This window comes from Dunckerocampus dactyliophorus, chromosome 11, assembly GCF_027744805.1.
Source record: "Dunckerocampus dactyliophorus isolate RoL2022-P2 chromosome 11, RoL_Ddac_1.1, whole genome shotgun sequence".
NCBI classification, from domain to species: domain Eukaryota; kingdom Metazoa; phylum Chordata; class Actinopteri; order Syngnathiformes; family Syngnathidae; genus Dunckerocampus; species Dunckerocampus dactyliophorus.
The window spans coordinates 28,105,655-28,124,702 of NC_072829.1; the positions used below are offsets into that span (position 1 = coordinate 28,105,655).

At 44.7% G+C, this 19,048-nt stretch overlaps 1 protein-coding gene and 1 long non-coding RNA gene across 4 annotated transcripts; one reads left to right on the top strand and one right to left on the bottom strand.

Moving 5' to 3' along the window:
• The first annotated feature begins 1,187 nt into the window (after positions 1 to 1,187).
• On the top strand, positions 1,188 to 11,002 carry LOC129189465 (equilibrative nucleobase transporter 1-like). 3 transcript variants are annotated; one of them, XM_054791134.1, is made up of 12 exons: positions 1,188 to 1,374; positions 5,734 to 5,863; positions 5,957 to 6,003; positions 7,821 to 7,897; positions 8,435 to 8,527; positions 8,603 to 8,742; positions 9,633 to 9,733; positions 9,818 to 9,961; positions 10,061 to 10,168; positions 10,254 to 10,440; positions 10,613 to 10,736; positions 10,813 to 11,002. In XM_054791134.1, the coding sequence occupies exons 1-12, from the start codon at positions 1,188 to 1,190 to the stop codon at positions 10,942 to 10,944; spliced, it is 1,470 nt and encodes a 489-aa protein (XP_054647109.1). In that variant the 3' UTR covers positions 10,945 to 11,002. The 3 variants fall into 3 exon arrangements, with proteins under 3 accessions (XP_054647109.1, XP_054647111.1, XP_054647110.1); XM_054791136.1 differs by having other exon boundaries at positions 10,686 to 10,736; positions 10,813 to 10,979; XM_054791135.1 differs by lacking the exon at positions 10,613 to 10,736 and having other exon boundaries at positions 10,854 to 11,001.
• Positions 11,003 to 12,367: 1,365 nt separating this feature from the next.
• Positions 12,368 to 15,671, bottom strand: LOC129189474 (uncharacterized). Its single transcript, XR_008572805.1, has 3 exons — positions 14,387 to 15,671; positions 14,192 to 14,288; positions 12,368 to 13,564 (listed from the first exon to the last, which is right to left on the bottom strand). It is a non-coding gene; the product is annotated as an uncharacterized LOC129189474 (long non-coding RNA).
• Positions 15,672 to 19,048: the final 3,377 nt, after the last annotated feature.

Below are 19,048 nucleotides of genomic sequence, written 5' to 3' on the forward strand. Positions count from 1 at the left end.
TGTGAATGAAGTCAATGGAATTTACAAAAGGCTGACATTCTTCCATTCACCAGCGTCTATTTCAGGAAAAGACACTGAGGAATGGAATCATCGAAATCCCAAAATGGAACCTGAGTAAACGGAAGGTGCAGCAGGGCATGTAAGTATGTGTAAGCTAAACAGTGAATGAATAATTCATTGAACCTTTTCAGAATATGCTCTGAGCAAAAAGTGGCCACCAGACGGCACTTTGGGTTACCTGTGTTATGCAACTGTTTAGTTAGGAATACGTTTTTCTGTTTCTCTTGCATACTCATCCTGGATCCTTCGCAATGCTTGGATATTTTTTGAACACCAAAGTGGGGAAAATGCACATTTTTTAAAAGGCTTTTTGTGAGACTGTGAATGCATCCTGGCTGGGTTCTGACTGGTGATTGAATGAGCGCGAGGAAGGGCGGGGGAAACCGTGTTTGGATGCCCGAGTTGGTTTCCCCCCACGGTAAGCTAACCATAAGTACCCCCAAATGGGAAACATGTCAGAAGAAAATAGTGTTGAATGTTGAACGTACAGATTCCTTTGTCATCTCTGCAACGATGCTGGTTTACATGCAGAATACGTTTGTGGCGAGAAATGAGCAAACAACAAAAAACACCGTTTGAAAAGTAGTAATTTATTTCAAAGTAGACCTACACGTGTAACAGTGATTGCGCATGAAATCCAGCAGCATCAGCAAGCAAGCTTGCAGTCATGCAGTGTTGTGTTATGAAGTTACGGTTAGGACTAAATATTTGACTGTTTTATGAAGTTTGAATCTAACCCGAAGGAGCCCAAAGGCTCGGGAAAGGTGCCAGCTAAAGATGCATTTTAGGGCAAAAGTCAAACTATGTAACAAGAGAGTTTTAGATGGATAGTTGGGTATGGTGCATGTCTAGTCTGATACATGAAGCTGCTTCTCTGTCTGTCCAAACAATAACAGTTGACGAGTGAATGCAACGATCACAGGTCAGCAGTGAGCAGGAGTTCATTATAAAGGTAGCGTGTGAGGCAGGGTCATGGAGATGGGATGTGTGAGAGCATCCAGCAGGGGAAGGACAACATCTTCACATACATCTTCTCCAGCATAGAAAAGCAATTGGTGTTGTTTTTTTTATTGGAACTTTTGTTTTGGCAGTTAATGAGAGGGGGCCGTGTGCACAAAGCTGGGACAATGTTGCTTTGTCAGAAGCGCCTGAAGGTGCGACACATCCTCACCTTCGTCACGGGCATGGTGGAGAGTCTGGGTTTTGCGGGCATCATGTTCGGTTGGCCATCGCTTGTTTTCATTCTCAAGACGCAGGGTTTCTTCGCCTCCTTTTGCGTCAACGCCACAGACATCGACGGCTCGCTGGCGCAAGGTGAGTTTGCCCTTTTCTCACCTCTGACCTGGAGATCTGCGTGATTGTGGAAAAAGCTTTAAAAACATCTTCTACTGTAAATATCCACACTGTTCCAAATATGGGGCTTTAAAGACACGGGGGCTGCCATCTTGATGGCCTGCAATGTATTGCAGGCTCATGTTTTTGGGCTTAAATTGCAATTTCATATGAAAATACAACACAGCACTTTACAATAATAGTGTTGCTCTCATCTACTTTGGTTGTTACTTTTTAAAAATAAATGTTATACTTGGCACCGTTGACTCTGCCAGTCTTTATGCTCTTTTGCGTCATTCTTTGTTGGAGGAACTGATATAAAAACAGTTCCCACCTCTTTCTTCTCTGCGTAATATACTGCAGCAGAATTTTCTTTTTCTTTTTTTAAAAGACCAAAATTGAAGTCTGACAATGTAAAAAAAAAATACAGTGGAGCCTCAGTTTTCTTTTGTTCCAAAAGGCCAGGAAAATCCAAAACACATGAAAACCGAGGCTATTTTTCTCATAGGAAATAATGTAAATCCAAAAAATCTGTTCCTGACCCCCAAAATATGAAAAAAAAAATGAAATGCATCGCAAATAATTACTTTTACATGCAGAAAATAATGCAAAATAGTTATAAATGACAAATGGATGGAACTTATTGATGCAGACTTCCCTTCCTGGCGAGGTCGAATTCAATCGTGTTTCTCACCTTCTTCATCTAATTGTGTAGAGGGGAGCACCGTGCCCCTCAGGGTACGGTACTTTCCCCTTTCCTCTTCACCTCGGACTTCACACACAACTCCACACAGTGTCACATCCAGAAGTTCTCCGACGACACAGCCATCGTTGGTTGTGTTTCAGAGGGGAATGATCTGGAATACAGGACGGTCATCAGGGACTTTGTCAGCTGGAGTGAGCTTAACCAGCTGCAACTCAACACCAGCAAGACAAAGGAGATGATCATTAACTTCCAGAGGAAAACATCTCACTTCACACCGGTGAACATCCAGGGAGCGGACATAGAGTTGGTAGACAGCTACAAATTCCTGGGTGTTCACCTTAACAACAAACTGGACTGGTCCGTCAACACCCACGCCCTCTACAAGAAGGGCCAGAGTCGCCTCCACCTGCTGAGGAGACTGAGGTCCTTTGGTGTGTGCAGGACTCTTTTATGACTCTGTGGTGGCCTCAGCCATCTTCTATGCTGTGGGCTGCTGGAGAGGGGGCAGCACGGACAGGGACAGGAGCAGGATCAATAGGCTGATCAGGAGAGCGAGCTCTGTCCTGGACGGTCCTCTGGACTCCGTGGAGGAAGTGGGGGACAGAAGGATGTTGGCTAAGCTGACATCCATCATGGACAACACCAATCACCCGCTACATGATACTGTTGTTTCCCTGGGCAGCTCCTTCAGCAGCAGACTGTTACACCCACGGTGTAAGAAGGAGAGGTTCCGCAGGTCCTTCATACCGACCGCTGTCAGGCTTTATAACACCTGCACCACCTGAACCATGTTGTAGTCAATATGCATTTCTTTACACTGTACTCTTTACTTGCGTATCTTGCTTGCTGCTGTAACAAGTAAATTTCCCCGCTGTGGGATAAATAAAGTACAAATACAATACAATTCAAGAGATTCAAGAGAGTTTTATTGTCATGTGCATGGTAAAACAGCAGTTATACCATGCAATGAAAATCTTATCCTGTTCATTCTCCCAAGAAAAGAAGGAAAACACAAGAAAGAATAAGAACATAAGAAACATAAACACATATACATAAATACCAAGAATTTAAGCAACAACAACAGAAGAGACATTAATACAAGTAAATAATACAAATAAATAAATAAATAAATAAAGTGCTATGAGTGTGTGTTGCGTGCGGCGTGTGTGAGTGCTTCATTGAGAAGCCTGATGGCCTGTGGGTAAAAGCTGTTTGCCAGCCTTGTGGTCCTGGACTTCAAACTCCTGTAGCGTCTGCCTGACGGTAGGAGTGTGAATAATGAGTGTTGTGGATGTGTGCTGTCCTTGATGAGGTTGTGTGTTCTTCGTAGGACTCTAGATTTATAAATGTCTTGCAGTGAGTGGACGGCTGCCCCAACAATGTTCTGTGAGGTCTTGATCACCCGCTGGAGTGCCTTCCTATCACGTGTTGTACAGTTACCGTACCAAACAGTGATGGAGGCGGTAAGGACACTTTCGATAGTGCATCTGTAGAAGCAACTCAGGATTGTGGTGGACATGCCAAATTTCCTCAGTCTTCTCAGGAAGTACAGTCTCCTTTGGGACTTCTTCAGAATTTGTTGGGTGTTGTGAGACCAGGTGAGGTCCTCGCTGATGTGTGTGCCAAGGAACTTGAAGGTTTTCACCCTCTCCACCTCAGTCTCACCAATAAACAGGGGTCTATGCGGCTCCTTTTCCCTTGTTCTTGGGTCGATGATCATCTCTTTAGTCTTATCTGTATTGAGAAGGAGATTGTTATCACGACACCAAGCTATGAGGTCCGCCACCTCTCTTCTGTATGATGTTTCAACACCACCAGTGATCAGTCCGATGACTGTAGTGTCATCCGCAAATTTAATGATGCTGGTGTTGTTCTGGGAGGCCACGCAATCGTAGGTGAAGAGCGTGTAGAGGAGCGGACTCAGCACACACCCCTGTGGGGTCCCAGTGCTCACAATTCTTGAGCTGGATGTGCGGTTGTGGACTCTGACTGACTGGGGCCTGCCTGTTAGAAAGTTAAACACCCAGTTACAGAGGGAGGGAGACAGGCCAAGTGTGAGGAGCTTATTTGTGAGTTTGTGGGGGCTGACTGTATTAAAAGCAGAGCTATAGTCTATAAATAGCATTCTGACGTATGTGTCCTGGCCCTGTAGGTGAGAAAGGGCTGTGTGGATGGCAGTGTTGACTGCATCATCCGTGGACCGGTTCTGGCGATATGCAAACTGTAGAGGGTCCACAGTTGCCGCCGGGATGCTCTTTTTGATGTGGGTCATGACTATTCTTTCAAAGCACTTCATAACAATAGGAGTGAGTGCTATAGGGCGATAGTCATTCAAGCAGGTCACGTTGCTCTTCTTGGGTACGGGCACTATGGTGGTGGACTTAAAGCAGGTCGGTACAGATGCTTGTGCAAGCGACAGGTTAAATATGTCAGCAAGCACATCAGCTAGCTCTGATGAGCAAACCCGAAGTGCACGTCCTGAGATGTTGTCTGGGCCTGCTGCTTTTCGTGGGTTTGTTTTGTTTAGAACCCTGCGCACATCAGCTGATGTCACCATGAGAGGTGCGTCCTGTGTGCTCCCCAGGTTCAGCCACCCTCTCTGCTCATCAGGAGTTTGGGTGTCAAAGCGGGCATAGAACTCGTTCAGCTCATCTGGAAGTGTGGTTTGGCTGGACGTGGCTACGCTACTCTGCTGTCGATAGTCTGTGATGTGCTGGAGCCCCGCCCACATGCGCCGAGGGTCTGAGGTGGAATAGTAGCCCTCCAGCTTCTGTCTGTACTGTCTTTTGGCCTCTCGTATGGACCTCCTCAGGTCATATCTGGCCTTTTTGTAGTCATCAGCGGTGCCCATGACAAATGCAGTCGAACGAGCACGTAGCTTAGCCCTTACATCACAGTTCATCCACTGTTTTTGGTTAGGGTATTTTCTGTAATACTTGGTGGTGGTAACAGTCTCTATACATGTGCTAATGTAGCCAGTAACAGCAGAAGCATATTCATCCAAATCAACAGTACAATCTTCCCTCCCCGCTGCAGTTTTAAACACATCCCAGTTTGTGCAGCCAAAGCAGTCCTGAAGTACTTGATCAGTTTCTTCATTCCACACTTTAACTGCTGTACTTACAGGGGGAGCTTTTTTGAGAAGTTGTAAGTTGTAAGAAATACAATACAATACAATAATTGCTGGCCGTCACAACTTTCTTTGGGCCCATGACAGGTTATTTTGCAGTCACGCTCAATAAAGAAAAACAAAACTGTGCAAAAAAAAAATGTATTTTGTTGAAAACCGAATAATATGAAAATTGGGGTGTTTGACTGTGTATTTTTTTAAAAACACACAATAAAACTAAAATAAAAGTCAAACTACTCAGCCTTTGCAGATGCTGAGTTTTAGCAGCAACTGAAAATGTGTTTTAAATAATAATTTTATCTTTATATTTCATACTGGATAATAATAACTTCTTCAAATTTTTCGTGGACAATAAATCACATCTTTGTAAAAAAATAAATGTATTTATTTGGACATTGGAGGAGCAATGTGTATCACTGTCAAAACATTTTGCCATGCATTTTATGCAATATTAGTAAAAAAATAGTTTTTCTTGTGTGTGTGTGTGTGTGTGTGTGTGTGTCAGATTGCACCGGACAGGATGAGCAGTTCGCTCTGGTCTTCACCATCGCATCCTTCCTGAATAATTTCCTCACACTCCTCAACGGCCTCATCTTTGACCGCTTTGGCACCTTAGTGGCTCGGCTCTTCGGACTGTGAGTGCTGAAAGAACAACATAGTGAATAAAGTCATTTCAAGCCAAGTGTAGAGAAATGTTAGAAATAACGTCTTGTGTTGTGTTGCACCAGATTCCTTCACACCTCTGGTATCTTGATGTTGGCCTTCTCAACCCCAGGTTCATTTTCGTCTCTTTCTGTTGAGTATATCTTATACCGTAAATGCTCCAATTCATGCTTCTTTTGGATTACCAGCTGAATCTCCTCTCGCGTGTGGTTTACAAAAGCAAACGACCTCCATGGGCTCTAATTAGTGTAGTCTCTAATTAACAACTGTGGCTGTAGGAAACCTCCTGATGTCGTTTGTTTTTATTCGAACAGCCGGGAGCTACCCGGAAAATTTTGTTACCGTAGTTGCAAAGGCAAGGCGCAGCAATAGATGAATAAATAAATAAATAAACAAACAAACAAACAAACGGCAGTCAATCGGCCCAGCGGGAAAACTCCCGGCAATGCAGAATACGGCCCATTCGGACTCAATATCCTCGTCCTCCCCTGGGATGCGGCCGAAGCTCGGCCTGAGGTGAGAGTTGAAGACTTAACAATGGGAGGACACCCAGCACACCCCCACTACACGCCAAGCAGCGTGACGGTGGGGTCTGCTGGATGTGGGGATGAATCCCTGCTGCTGACCGATCCAGACGGCAGCCACTCGTCACAAGAATCAGGGTCGGGTTTCTGAGTCACCCGACTCGAACTGCTTCCGGTGTCAGGCTCCAGTGTCGCGCCACACGGCTCAGCAACGCTAACCACAAGCTCGTTACTTCGGCTGCCATTGCCAACTGCATTTATGTCTACGTCACCTACATCATCCATGTCACCTCTATCTCTCGCGATCACGTCACTACTAAAGGCAGATCCACCGCCAGACAAGCTCTGTGACAGTTTTAGCCGCCATTTTCCTCTCTCAACCCACAATCCGTCTTCTTCATAGACAATCTGTCGCTGCCGGTTGGAGGAAAAGAGAACTGTTGCCCCCTACTGGGACAGAAATACATTGCCTATAAGTCAGAAATTCACACGCAAGATGAATACGACTTTGATCTGTTGCCCCCCCCCCCCAAAAAAAAAGCCAAAAGTTAATAAGCCCACACTAGCTCGCCGCCTCTCCAGAGGAGAACATGGTCCAGCCCCTCTTGCAGGTTGTGGGACTTCAGGGGGGAGATCTCGTGTGGCCTTTTCGGGTTGGGCTCGGCCAGTGCCCCATGAGTGAAGGCACGACCACCAGGTTTGGCTCCAGGGTGAGGCCCTGGTGCACCACGTCCGGGCGAGGTGTGGGCTCTCCGCTTCGGTTTTTCCATGGGGTCTTTGTACTCTCTTTGTCTGGCCTGTCACCTCGGACCTATTTGCCTTGGGAGACCCGACCAGGAGCCAACAGCTGCTTGGGTCACTCGGACACTCAAAGCCCTCCACCACGATACGGTGGTGATTTGCAGAGGAAGTTGTGCGATATACCTCTTAATAAATGGCCATGTGGTCAAAGAGAACTACGTTTTCCACTTTCTCATACACTCCAAATGATTATCCAAGTAAAAAAATGTACAGTGAAACCTCAGTTTTCGTCATGAATTTGTTCCAAAGGGTACGATGAAAACAGAAATGTACAAAAACCATACGTAATTTTTCCCATAACAAACAATGTCAATCTCATTCATCTGTTCCAAAATCTTCACAAAAAATTAATTTTGCAAATAATAATTTCACATGAAAGTTTTACATGCTGAAAACTGTAAAAGACAAATGGATGGGGCTTACTGTTGATGCAGACTTCCTATACCTCCTGGTGGGCCTCGCAGACGCCATTTTTCTACTTTGCGATGAGTTCTTTCTTGGTCATTTTGGCAAATAAACCGCCCCGGCTATAATTGGAGCGTTTACGGTACACAACATGCAAGCAAGGATCTTCTTTTTCCTAAATGTTGTCTTCCTCCATCAGTTATGTCCACGCTGCTTTACCCAGCTCTCTCCTTCATAGCTGTGGGTGGAATGATGCTGCTCATCAGCAACACGCAGGTACTGCTGGTGCTCTGCAGATGAACATTCTTATTATCTCATTTACTTTTACAATTAGTCTATAAGCAGTTTTAAGTGTACTTATGTGCTCGTTCAGTGATCCATTAGTCCATGTAGACCAGAGGACATTGGATTTAATGATGGTATGTTGACGTGTTGGTTCAAGCAGGAAGTTGCATGTAACAGATCCACCTTCCTACAATAACACGAATGCTCGCCTCTACGTCACTTCAAGGCAGTTATGCGAGTGTACTGTATGTGTTCGTTCAGTGATTCATTCCTTCATCCATGTAGACCAGCTGATATTGGACTTAATGATGGTACGTTGACGTGTCGGTTCAAGTAGGAAGTTGCATGTAGCAGAACCACATTCCTAACATAATATGAATGCTAATCTTGCAGCATGTGAGCTTGTGATAGAGGCAGAGCGCGCACGTTTAAATTTTCATGTTGTAGGTGTGCACGTGTGTCTTTCACAAGAAAAGCACGTTGAAATACTTGTGCAACACTTACCCATTCGACATGTCCTCCCTGAAGGTGGCAAATCTTTTCGCCGCCCATCGTTCCACCATCATCACCATCTACAACGGTGCCTTTGACACGTCCTCAGGAGTCTTCATCATCATCAAGGTGTGTGTGAAGATGAGTGCCGAGCAAATTAGAGGATATAAAACACTGGTGATGACCTCCACTTTGTCCCTACAGTTCATATACGAGGCAGGCATCTCCCTTCAGGCCAGTTTCTTGTTCCTCGCTGCCTGCAGCGTCATGCACGTGCTGAGGACCGTCTTCTTGTTTCCAAGAACCTTCATACCGTATCCTCTTCCTGAAGACTACACATACGGGTACGAAACGTACATCTCTCACGCTACTCGCAAATATGAAGACCAGGGGTGTCCTGACTTTTTCCACCCTTGGGCACACGCTGGAAAATAAAAGGATTGATATTTTGTAAACAAACACATGCAGATATGCTTTTATTGTTTTGTTTTTTTACATTTTCCAAATATTTCAACTTTCTTCGTAGTCTTCGTACATTTTCTTCTGGTAACAGGACTTTATGCCCATAATATAATCTACTTTTCCAAAAATGACAACTTTATTTTGTTTTGTTTGTGTCTCATATTACGACTTAAAAAAATAACATCTTCAATATTTCAACTTTATTATTTTTTTTCTCATAAGGAGTTTATTCTCGTAAAATTGCGACTTTTCTTCTCATTAGAATCTAACTCTTTTCTCTTGATATTTTGACTTTATTCTCATCACTTACATCTGTTTTTCCCTGTTTTCTGCTGTTTTTTTTCATTTTACAACTATTTTAATTTTCTTTCTGAAATGTTTTTAACTCGAAATCATGACTATTTATTCTTGTAACATTAAAACTTTTTCATTCATTCATTGTTTTGTTGTTCCTCATAATATAACTTTTTAATAAATAACGTCTTTTTTTACATATTTAATATTGTAACTTTATGCGACTAAAATGTTATTTTTCCTCAAGTGATTACATTACTTTCCTGAAATTACAACTTTTTCCTCTAAATATTTAGACTTTATTACTGATTTTTCCATTTTTGCTGTTTTCTTGCTGAATTACATTTTTAGAATATGCCGTGGGCCAATAAAAAAACAGCCGCGGGCTGCAAATGGCCCACGTGCCGCTCTCAGGGCGTAGACCCACTTCCCTCCTACTCTGTTGACACGTGACTGCATTTTGAACTTTGACCCTAAGGGTATCCTGTCGGAAAAAAAAGGCAAAGGAGTCTCAGCAGGTGACCTCCCAGACAACCACAGAGGAAGAGCCACCTGCCAAGGACAAACCTGAAATTCCAGGTGTGTTCAGCTTCAAACAGATTATTTTGAGGATGAATTAAAAGCTGGTTTTCATCTCATCTGCATTTTCTTTGTCGTCGCCAGAGAAAACTTTCCGTGAGTGTGTTCTGTCCAGGTTATTCTTGTTGCTCCTGCTTTGGTTGTCTGTGATCCAGCTGAGACATTATCTGTTCATTGGCACCCTCAACCCCACGCTGGAGAGGCTGGCTGGTGGAGATTCATCAGTTGGTTGGTGATAGCTCCGCTTGTTTTGGAGATTTACGATCGTTCTGATATGAAATCACTTATCATGTAAGCGTCTCACCTTCATCCTCCATGTGTTCGCAGTGAGCCAGTACATCAATGCCTATGCCTTCACTCAGATGTGTCATGTGTTCTGTAGTCCCTTGAATGGTCTCATCCTGGACAGACACAAGAGAAAACCCAGAGTAGCAGGTGACCACCTCATCTGTTTGCACCGTACAAGCAAAGACTGCAAAGCGGATTGAAATCGGATTTCTTCTCACGTGTGCGTTTCTAGGAATGAGTGAACAGGAAGCAGACCTGAATTCTGCAGTTCTGTCTTTCTTCCTGACGTCGGTGATGGCCATGGTGTTCTCAATTAGTGCAGCCATCCCAGTGCTGCAGCTGCAGTACTTCACCTTCGTGATGCAAGTGCTCAATTACGCCTTCCTGTACGGCGGCCTTACATCCTTCATCAGTGTGGTGTGAGTAGACCTGAGGCCGTGTGGCAGATACTCACGCACAGCTGCATCAATATATACACGTACTCACAAAGCGGCTATGCTACAGTATGATCCGGATAATATATGGATGGAATGCAAAGGTCCAAATACTAAGTGGATGTAAAACAAGCCTCTATGTCTGTGTTGTGTGTAGTTTCCCAACATGTCACTTTGGGAAGCTGTTTGGCCTCATGATGGCTCTTTCGGCCGTCTTCTCTTTACTGCAGTATGCCTGCTTTGCTGTGGTGGAAACGCTTCTGCATGGAGATTCTTTATACGTGAGCACATGCAGACGTTGTACAAGACAAGACAATTATAAACATACACCGGTGACACTCCTCTGTCTTCGTGCAGGTGGACATTGCTCTGACAATACTCATCCTGTCGTCCTTCAGCCACCCTGCGTCTGTCCTTGTGCAGTGTCGAAACCTTGCAGCCCAGCGAGCCAAAGCCAGCGCGAGTTGTCAGGTCGCCGTTGTTGCTTGAAGGCATTTGGACATCTGCTGTAACCTCACTGAAATTAGAACTGAACCAATAAATAATGTGAATCAATCTGCACTTTCTTGTCCGGTGAGAACGAAAGAGTTGAAAGGAAATACCAGCAAGTCAAGACTCCTTCCCCAAAAAGGACTGAATGATGTCCTGAAAGCGGCAAACTAAGTTATCACATTTAGGATATTTTTACTTTTCATTGTCACCAAGTGGCTGTCAATTTCAGATTCCCTGTCTTCGATATGTTTTCCAGTGTGATTGATTGAAACAACAGACCAAAATCACCCTCGAGAATGGAGACAGCCTTGGCACACGAAGCAGTTGCTCAGCTCACGACGGTCTGACTCCCTCGGTCTCCGTTCCCTTCTTGTGGTCTTTGGGAAGCTTTGATCAGCAGAGGTCCTCTTTGATCTCCCCCTGCTGCTTCTCATGGTAGTCCAACTTGACCTGGTCTCATTTAGTCCTCGGCAACCGCAGTCCGTGGCACCTTTGTGAACCCTGAGGACCCTACAATACTGACCTATAAAACCACAATAAAGTACAACAGCAAATGTGATTATTGTGAGCAGTAGACTGGAAATACCAAAAACTGTATAACTAAACATAAAAACATGTGGAAGCATCATAAGGAGGGGAGTCCTATAAGAGTCTCATCTAAACCCTCGACATTACACCAACGATGGGATGGAAGTCCAGGTTGTCAGCGACATCTGCTTCTCAGGTGAATCCTGCCTGTGGCGTGTAGAATGATGTCCTGTGGAGCAAACCTTGATGGTGATAAGACACCCTGTGATGTGTGAATAAGGTAAAACGCTACAGGCTTAGTGACGTTAAGCAGGTTTCAGCAAAACATCGTACACCATCGTTTGCATCCATCTAACACGGTGAAGAGCCTTCAGCAAGAACCACATTCACTTCAAAGGTGCTGAAGTTCTTGGAGAGTGTAACAATGGAACAATGCCAATGTATTCCTTTGCTTGCTTCTGTGATGGCTAAACAAAGCAGTAGATTTGTTCTGTACTGCAATACTTTGTTGTACTTACCCAAAGCGACTCCCTGTAGGACAGAGATGACTGCAGTCACACACGCACGCAGAAAAATGACAAGACACAACACAACAATGAGAAACCAGCTCATCAGGCCCTCATGAGTGCATTTATTGCCAGAAATGCCCTTTGAACAAAGCCAATTCAGGACTTCTACATGTGAATGAAGTCAATGGAATTTACAAAAGGCTGACATTCTTCCATTCACCAGCGTCTATTTCAGGAAAAGACACTGAGGAATGGAATCATCGAAATCCCAAAATGGAACCTGAGTAAACGGAAGGTGCAGCAGGGCATGTAAGTATGTGTAAGCTAAACAGTGAATGAATAATTCATTGAACCTTTTCAGAATATGCTCTGAGCAAAAAGTGGCCACCAGACGGCACTTTGGGTTACCTGTGTTATGCAACTGTTTAGTTAGGAATACGTTTTTCTGTTTCTCTTGCATACTCATCCTGGATCCTTCGCAATGCTTGGATATTTTTTGAACACCAAAGTGGGGAAAATGCACATTTTTTAAAAGGCTTTTTGTGAGACTGTGAATGCATCCTGGCTGGGTTCTGACTGGTGATTGAATGAGCGCGAGGAAGGGCGGGGGAAACCGTGTTTGGATGCCCGAGTTGGTTTCCCCCCACGGTAAGCTAACCATAAGTACCCCCAAATGGGAAACATGTCAGAAGAAAATAGTGTTGAATGTTGAATGTACAGATTCCTTTGTCATCTCTGCAACGATGCTGGTTTACATGCAGAATACGTTTGTGGCGAGAAATGAGCAAACAACAAAAAACACCGTTTGAAAAGTAGTAATTTATTTCAAAGTAGACCTACACGTGTAACAGTGATTGCGCATGAAATCCAGCAGCATCAGCAAGCAAGCTTGCAGTCATGCAGTGTTGTGTTATGAAGTTACGGTTAGGACTAAATATTTGACTGTTTTATGAAGTTTGAATCTAACCCGAAGGAGCCCAAAGGCTCGGGAAAGGTGCCAGCTAAAGATGCATTTTAGGGCAAAAGTCAAACTATGTAACAAGAGAGTTTTAGATGGATAGTTGGGTATGGTGCATGTCTAGTCTGATACATGAAGCTGCTTCTCTGTCTGTCCAAACAATAACAGTTGACGAGTGAATGCAACGATCACAGGTCAGCAGTGAGCAGGAGTTCATTATAAAGGTAGCGTGTGAGGCAGGGTCATGGAGATGGGATGTGTGAGAGCATCCAGCAGGGGAAGGACAACATCTTCACATACATCTTCTCCAGCATAGAAAAGCAATTGGTGTTGTTTTTTTTATTGGAACTTTTGTTTTGGCAGTTAATGAGAGGGGGCCGTGTGCACAAAGCTGGGACAATGTTGCTTTGTCAGAAGCGCCTGAAGGTGCGACACATCCTCACCTTCGTCACGGGCATGGTGGAGAGTCTGGGTTTTGCGGGCATCATGTTCGGTTGGCCATCGCTTGTTTTCATTCTCAAGACGCAGGGTTTCTTCGCCTCCTTTTGCGTCAACGCCACAGACATCGACGGCTCGCTGGCGCAAGGTGAGTTTGCCCTTTTCTCACCTCTGACCTGGAGATCTGCGTGATTGTGGAAAAAGCTTTAAAAACATCTTCTACTGTAAATATCCACACTGTTCCAAATATGGGGCTTTAAAGACACGGGGGCTGCCATCTTGATGGCCTGCAATGTATTGCAGGCTCATGTTTTTGGGCTTAAATTGCAATTTCATATGAAAATACAACACAGCACTTTACAATAATAGTGTTGCTCTCATCTACTTTGGTTGTTACTTTTTAAAAATAAATGTTATACTTGGCACCGTTGACTCTGCCAGTCTTTATGCTCGTTTGCGTCATTCTTTGTTGGAGGAACTGATATAAAAACAGTTCCCACCTCTTTCTTCTCTGCGTAATATACTGCAGCAGAATTTTCTTTTTTTTTTTAAAAAAAGACCAAAATTGAAGTCTGACAATGTAAAAAAAAAATACAGTGGAGCCTCAGTTTTCTTTTGTTCCAAAAGGCCAGGAAAATCCAAAACACATGAAAACCGAGGCTATTTTTCTCATAGGAAATAATGTAAATCCAAAAAATCTGTTCCTCACCCCCAAAATATGAAAAAAAAAAATGAAATGCATCGAAGAAGAATTACTTTTACATGCAGAAAATAATGCAAAATAGTTATAGCAGTTCGCTCTGGTCTTCACCATCGCATCCTTCCTGAATAATTTCCTCACACTCCTCATCGGCCTCGTCTTTGACCGCTTTGGCACCTTAGTGGCTCGGCTCTTCGGACTGTGAGTGCTGAAAGAACAACATAGTGAATAAAGTCATTTCAAGCCAAGTGTAGAGCAATGTTAGAAATAACGTCTTGTGTTGTGTTGCACCAGATTCCTTCACACCTCTGGTATCTTGATGTTGGCCTTCTCAACCCCAGGTTCATTTTCGTCTCTTTCTGTTGAGTATATCTTATACCGTAAATGCTCCAATTCATGCTTCTTTTGGATTACCAGCTGAATCTCCTCTCGCGTGTGGTTTACAAAAGCAAACGACCTCCATGGGCTCTAATTAGTGTAGTCTCTAATTAACAACTGTGGCTGTAGGAAACCTCCTGATGTCGTTTGTTTTTATTCGAACAGCCGGGAGCTACCCGGAAAATTTTGTTACCGTAGTTGCAAAGGCAAGGCGCACCAATAGATGAATAAATAAATAAATAAATAAACAAACAAACAAACAAACGGCAGTCAATCGGCCCAGCAGGAAAACTCCCGGCAATGCAGAATACGGCCCATTCGGACTCAATATCCTCGTCCTCCCCTGGGATGCGGACGAAGCTCGGCCTGAGGTGAGAGTTGAAGACTTAACAATGGGAGGACACCCAGCACACCCCCACTACACGCCAAGCAGCGTGACGGTGGGGTCTGCTGGATGTGGGGATGAATCCCTGCTGCTGACCGATCCAGACGGCAGCCACTCGTCACAAGAATCAGGGTCGGGTTTCTGAGTCACCCGACTCGAACTGCTTCCGGTGTCAGGCTCCGGTGTCGCGCCACACGGCTCAGCAACGCTAACCACAAGCTCGTTACTTCGGCTGCCATTGCCAACTGCATTTGTGTCTACGTCACCTACATCACCCATGTCACCTCTATCTCTCGCGATCACGTCACTACTAAGGGCAGATCCACCGCCAGACAAGCTCTGTGACAGTTTTAGCCGCCATTTTCCTCTCTCAACCCACAATCCGTGTTCTTCATAGACAATCTGTCGCTGCCGGTTGGAGGAAAAGAGAACTGTTGCCCCCTACTGGGACAGAAATACATTGCCTATAAGTCAGAAATTCACACGCACTAAGAATACGATTTTGATCTGTCGCTCCCCCCCCCAAAAAAAGCCAAAAGTTAATAAGCCCACACCAGCTCGCTGCCTCTCCAGAGGAGAACATGGTCCAGCCCCTCTTGCAGGTGGTGGGACTTCAGGGGGGTGATCTCGTGTGGCCTTTTCGGGTTGGGCTCGGCCAGTGCCCCATGAGTGAAGGCACGACCACCAGGTTTGGCTCCAGGGCGAGGCCCTGGTGCACCACGTCCGGGCGAGGTGTGGGCTCTCCGTTTCGGTTTTTCCATGGGGTCTTTGTACTCTCTTTGTCTGGCCTGTCACCTCGGACCTATTTGCCTTGGGAGACCCGACCAGGAGCCAACAGCTGCTCGGGTCACTCGGGCACTCAATGCCCTCCACCTCGCAGACGCCATTTTTCTACTTTGCAATGAGTTCTTTCTTGGTCATTTTGGCAAATAAACCGCCCCGGCTATAATTGGAGCGTTTACGGTACACAACATGCAAGCAAGGATCGTCTTTTTCCTGAATGTTGTCTTCCTCCATCAGCTACGTCCATGCTGCTTTACCCAGCTCTCTCCTTCATAGCTGTGGGTGGAATGATGCTGCACATGAGCAACACGCAGGTACTGCAGGTGCTCTGCAATGTCATATTCTTATTATCTCACTTACTTTTACAATTAGTCTATAAGCAGTTTTAAGTGTACTTAAAACTGCTCGTTCAGTGATCCATTAGTCCATGTAGACCAGAGGACATTGGACTTAATGATGGTATGTTGACGTGTTGGTTCAAGCAGGAAGTTGCATGTAACAGATCCACCTTCCTACAATAACACGAATGCTAGCCTCTATGTATGCATGTGTAGCGTATGAGTTTGTGACAGTGGCAGAGCATGTATATGCTCGCGCATTTTCCACATATAAATCTTCATGTTGTGGGTGTGCAGGTTTGTGTCTTTCACAACAAAAGCATGTTTACTTTAAAGGAAAACTGCATTTTTTGGGGGGAATTTTGCCCATTGTCCACAATCCTTACGTGGAACATGAACACACGTTTTTCCCTTTTCTGTGCTTTCCAAAGAGAGAACAGAGAGAACAGCTAGCATGAGGCAGCTAACAATGCACGTTATGGGACACACTCCAACAAAGTTTTGTCATTTTATATACTGTACATGCTGTGACCATGCAGTAACACGCACATTCATAATAACATGTAATACTTTGTATTTTGGTCATTTTAAGCAACAAAAACTACTTCCATCAACAACAGCAGCATAGAAAGCTGTTTGCCACTACTAATCATGGCAGGCCTGGTGAGAGCCGCCGCTGCAGACCACCATCCCATCCATTCTCTCTGATGCTTACCCTCATTTGGGTCACGGGGGCATGCTGGAGCCTAACCCAGCAAAGCAACTTCGGGTGAGAGGCGGGATACCTGGACTGGTCGCCAGTCAATCTCAGGGCACATATAGACAAAGAATCATTCACAATTTTTTTTCCCCTCCAGAGGGCTTTATCATCAAATTACATTATGTGCATTGTTAGCTCCCACATGCTATCTGTTTTTCTCTCTTTAGAACGCACAGAAAAGGACGCGTGTTCATGTTTCACATAAGGATTGTGGATGATGGGAATTTTTAATATATTTTTTTAAGTGCAGTTTTTCCTTTAAATACTTACCCATTCCACATTTCCTTCCTGAAGGTGGCAAATCTTTTCAGCGCCCATCGTTCCACCATCATCACCATCTACAACGGTGCCTTTGACACGTCCTCGGGAATCTTCCTCATCATGAAGGTGAGTGGGAAGATGAGCGTTGAGCGGACTAGAGAATATAACGCACTGATGACGACCTTCACTTTATCCCTACAGTTTGTATACGAATCAGGCATCTCCCTACAGGCCAGTTTCTTGTTCCTCGCTGCCTGCAGCATCGTGCACATGCTCAGGACTATCTTCCTGTTTCCAAGAACCTTTATACCATATCCTCTTCCTGATCACTACACACATGGGTATGAAACATGCAAGTTTGGACCAGAACAAGTTACATACTCTCACACTACTCGCAAATATATAGTATTTTAACCTTTGACCCCAAGGATTTCCTGTGGCAAAACAAAGTCTCTGCAAAACGAGTCCCTGCAGCGTAACTCCCAGACAACCACAGAGGAAGTGCCACTTGCAGAGGACAAACCTGAAATTCCAGGTGTGTTCAACTTGAAACAGATTATTTTGAGGATGAATTAAAAGCTGTTTTTTTTTTTAATCTCATCTGCATTTTCTTTGTCGTCGCCAGAGAAAACTTTCCGTGAGTGTGTTCTGTCCAGGTTATTCTTGTTGCTCCTGCTTTGGTTGTCTGTGATCCAGCTGAGACATTATCTGTTCATTGGCACCCTCAACCCCACGCTGGAGAGGCTGGCTGGTGGAGATTCATCAGTTGGTTGGTGATAGTCTTTCTTGGATATAATTATGACTAGTCAATGTACAGCTTGTATAGGAGTACAGATTTACTATCCAGGACACAGCCATTATTGTCTCAATAGCTGGCAACAAGTGCGTACACCTCACAGTGATCATGCCCAAAGTGAGCATCATTGTTATATAGCAATGCCTTGATCCTCTTGGGCATGGAATTCATCAGAGCTGCACAGGTTGTTCCTGGAGTCCTCTTCCACTCCTCCACGAGGAGGGCATCACAGGTGGAGCTGGTGGATGCCAAACACCTTGCACTCCTACACCCTCCTTCCGCTTGAGGATGCCGCTCAGGTACTCAGTCGGGTTCAGGTCTGGAGACATACCTGCTCTCGCCATCACCTTCCTCAGCGAGGGACTTGCCATCTTGGGGGTGTGTTTGGACTCCTTATGTTGGAAAAGAAGGCATGAGCTCATGCTCTGCTTCACAATGTCTCAGCGCATGAAAAGAATTCATGTTTCCCACAGCTTCTCAGTGCCAGCAGCACTCATGCAGCCTTGCTCCCACCACCGTGCTTGACTGTAGGCCAGAAACAATTATCTTAGTACTCACTTGTGTGTTGACTCATTTTCAGTGGATTGTAAATCTAACCTGCTATACAACCTGTACACTGACTCCTCTAAAGCACGTCCAAGTTTACTTCGTACTGTATTGAGAAGATATAGTCTACTAAAAACGTGAGGGTTGTACTAACATTTGTGAGATACTGTATATGTTAGGGAAGTCAAAGCTAAAACGCTAATAACGAGTTAACGGAAATTACCTTTTAATGCGCGACTAACATGCGCACATCTTGTTTGACCCTCGGCCCACACAGTAGTTTGAGAAAGCTTCAAAACCCTGGCAGCTGGCTCTCTCGACAAGACCCAAGTTATTTTATCTGCTGACGCTGTGAGTTGATTGGTCACCGGAGTACGTCGAGTCTCAAATGCCACTTACTGGACTCGGATGGAGAAACTGAAGAATCTAGAGAATGTGCTGGACCATGCAGGTATTTTTATTGTCATTTATACAGTGGTACCTTGGCATGCGAGAGTCCCAGCTAACGCGCAAGCTACAATTTAGGTTATAAGCTGCTAGTTACCAGCAGGTGCAGCTGAAGACAGCTATTTGGTATCTTAGTATGTGCGGACAAAGGCAGAAGTGAGCGAGCACACACACAGAGCTCAATGAGGTGGCAGTAAAGGCTCGCGAGGGAAGTTATTAGTGTATTATTATTTATCATGTAATGTGTCTCACTTTTGTCTTCCATGTCTTCGCA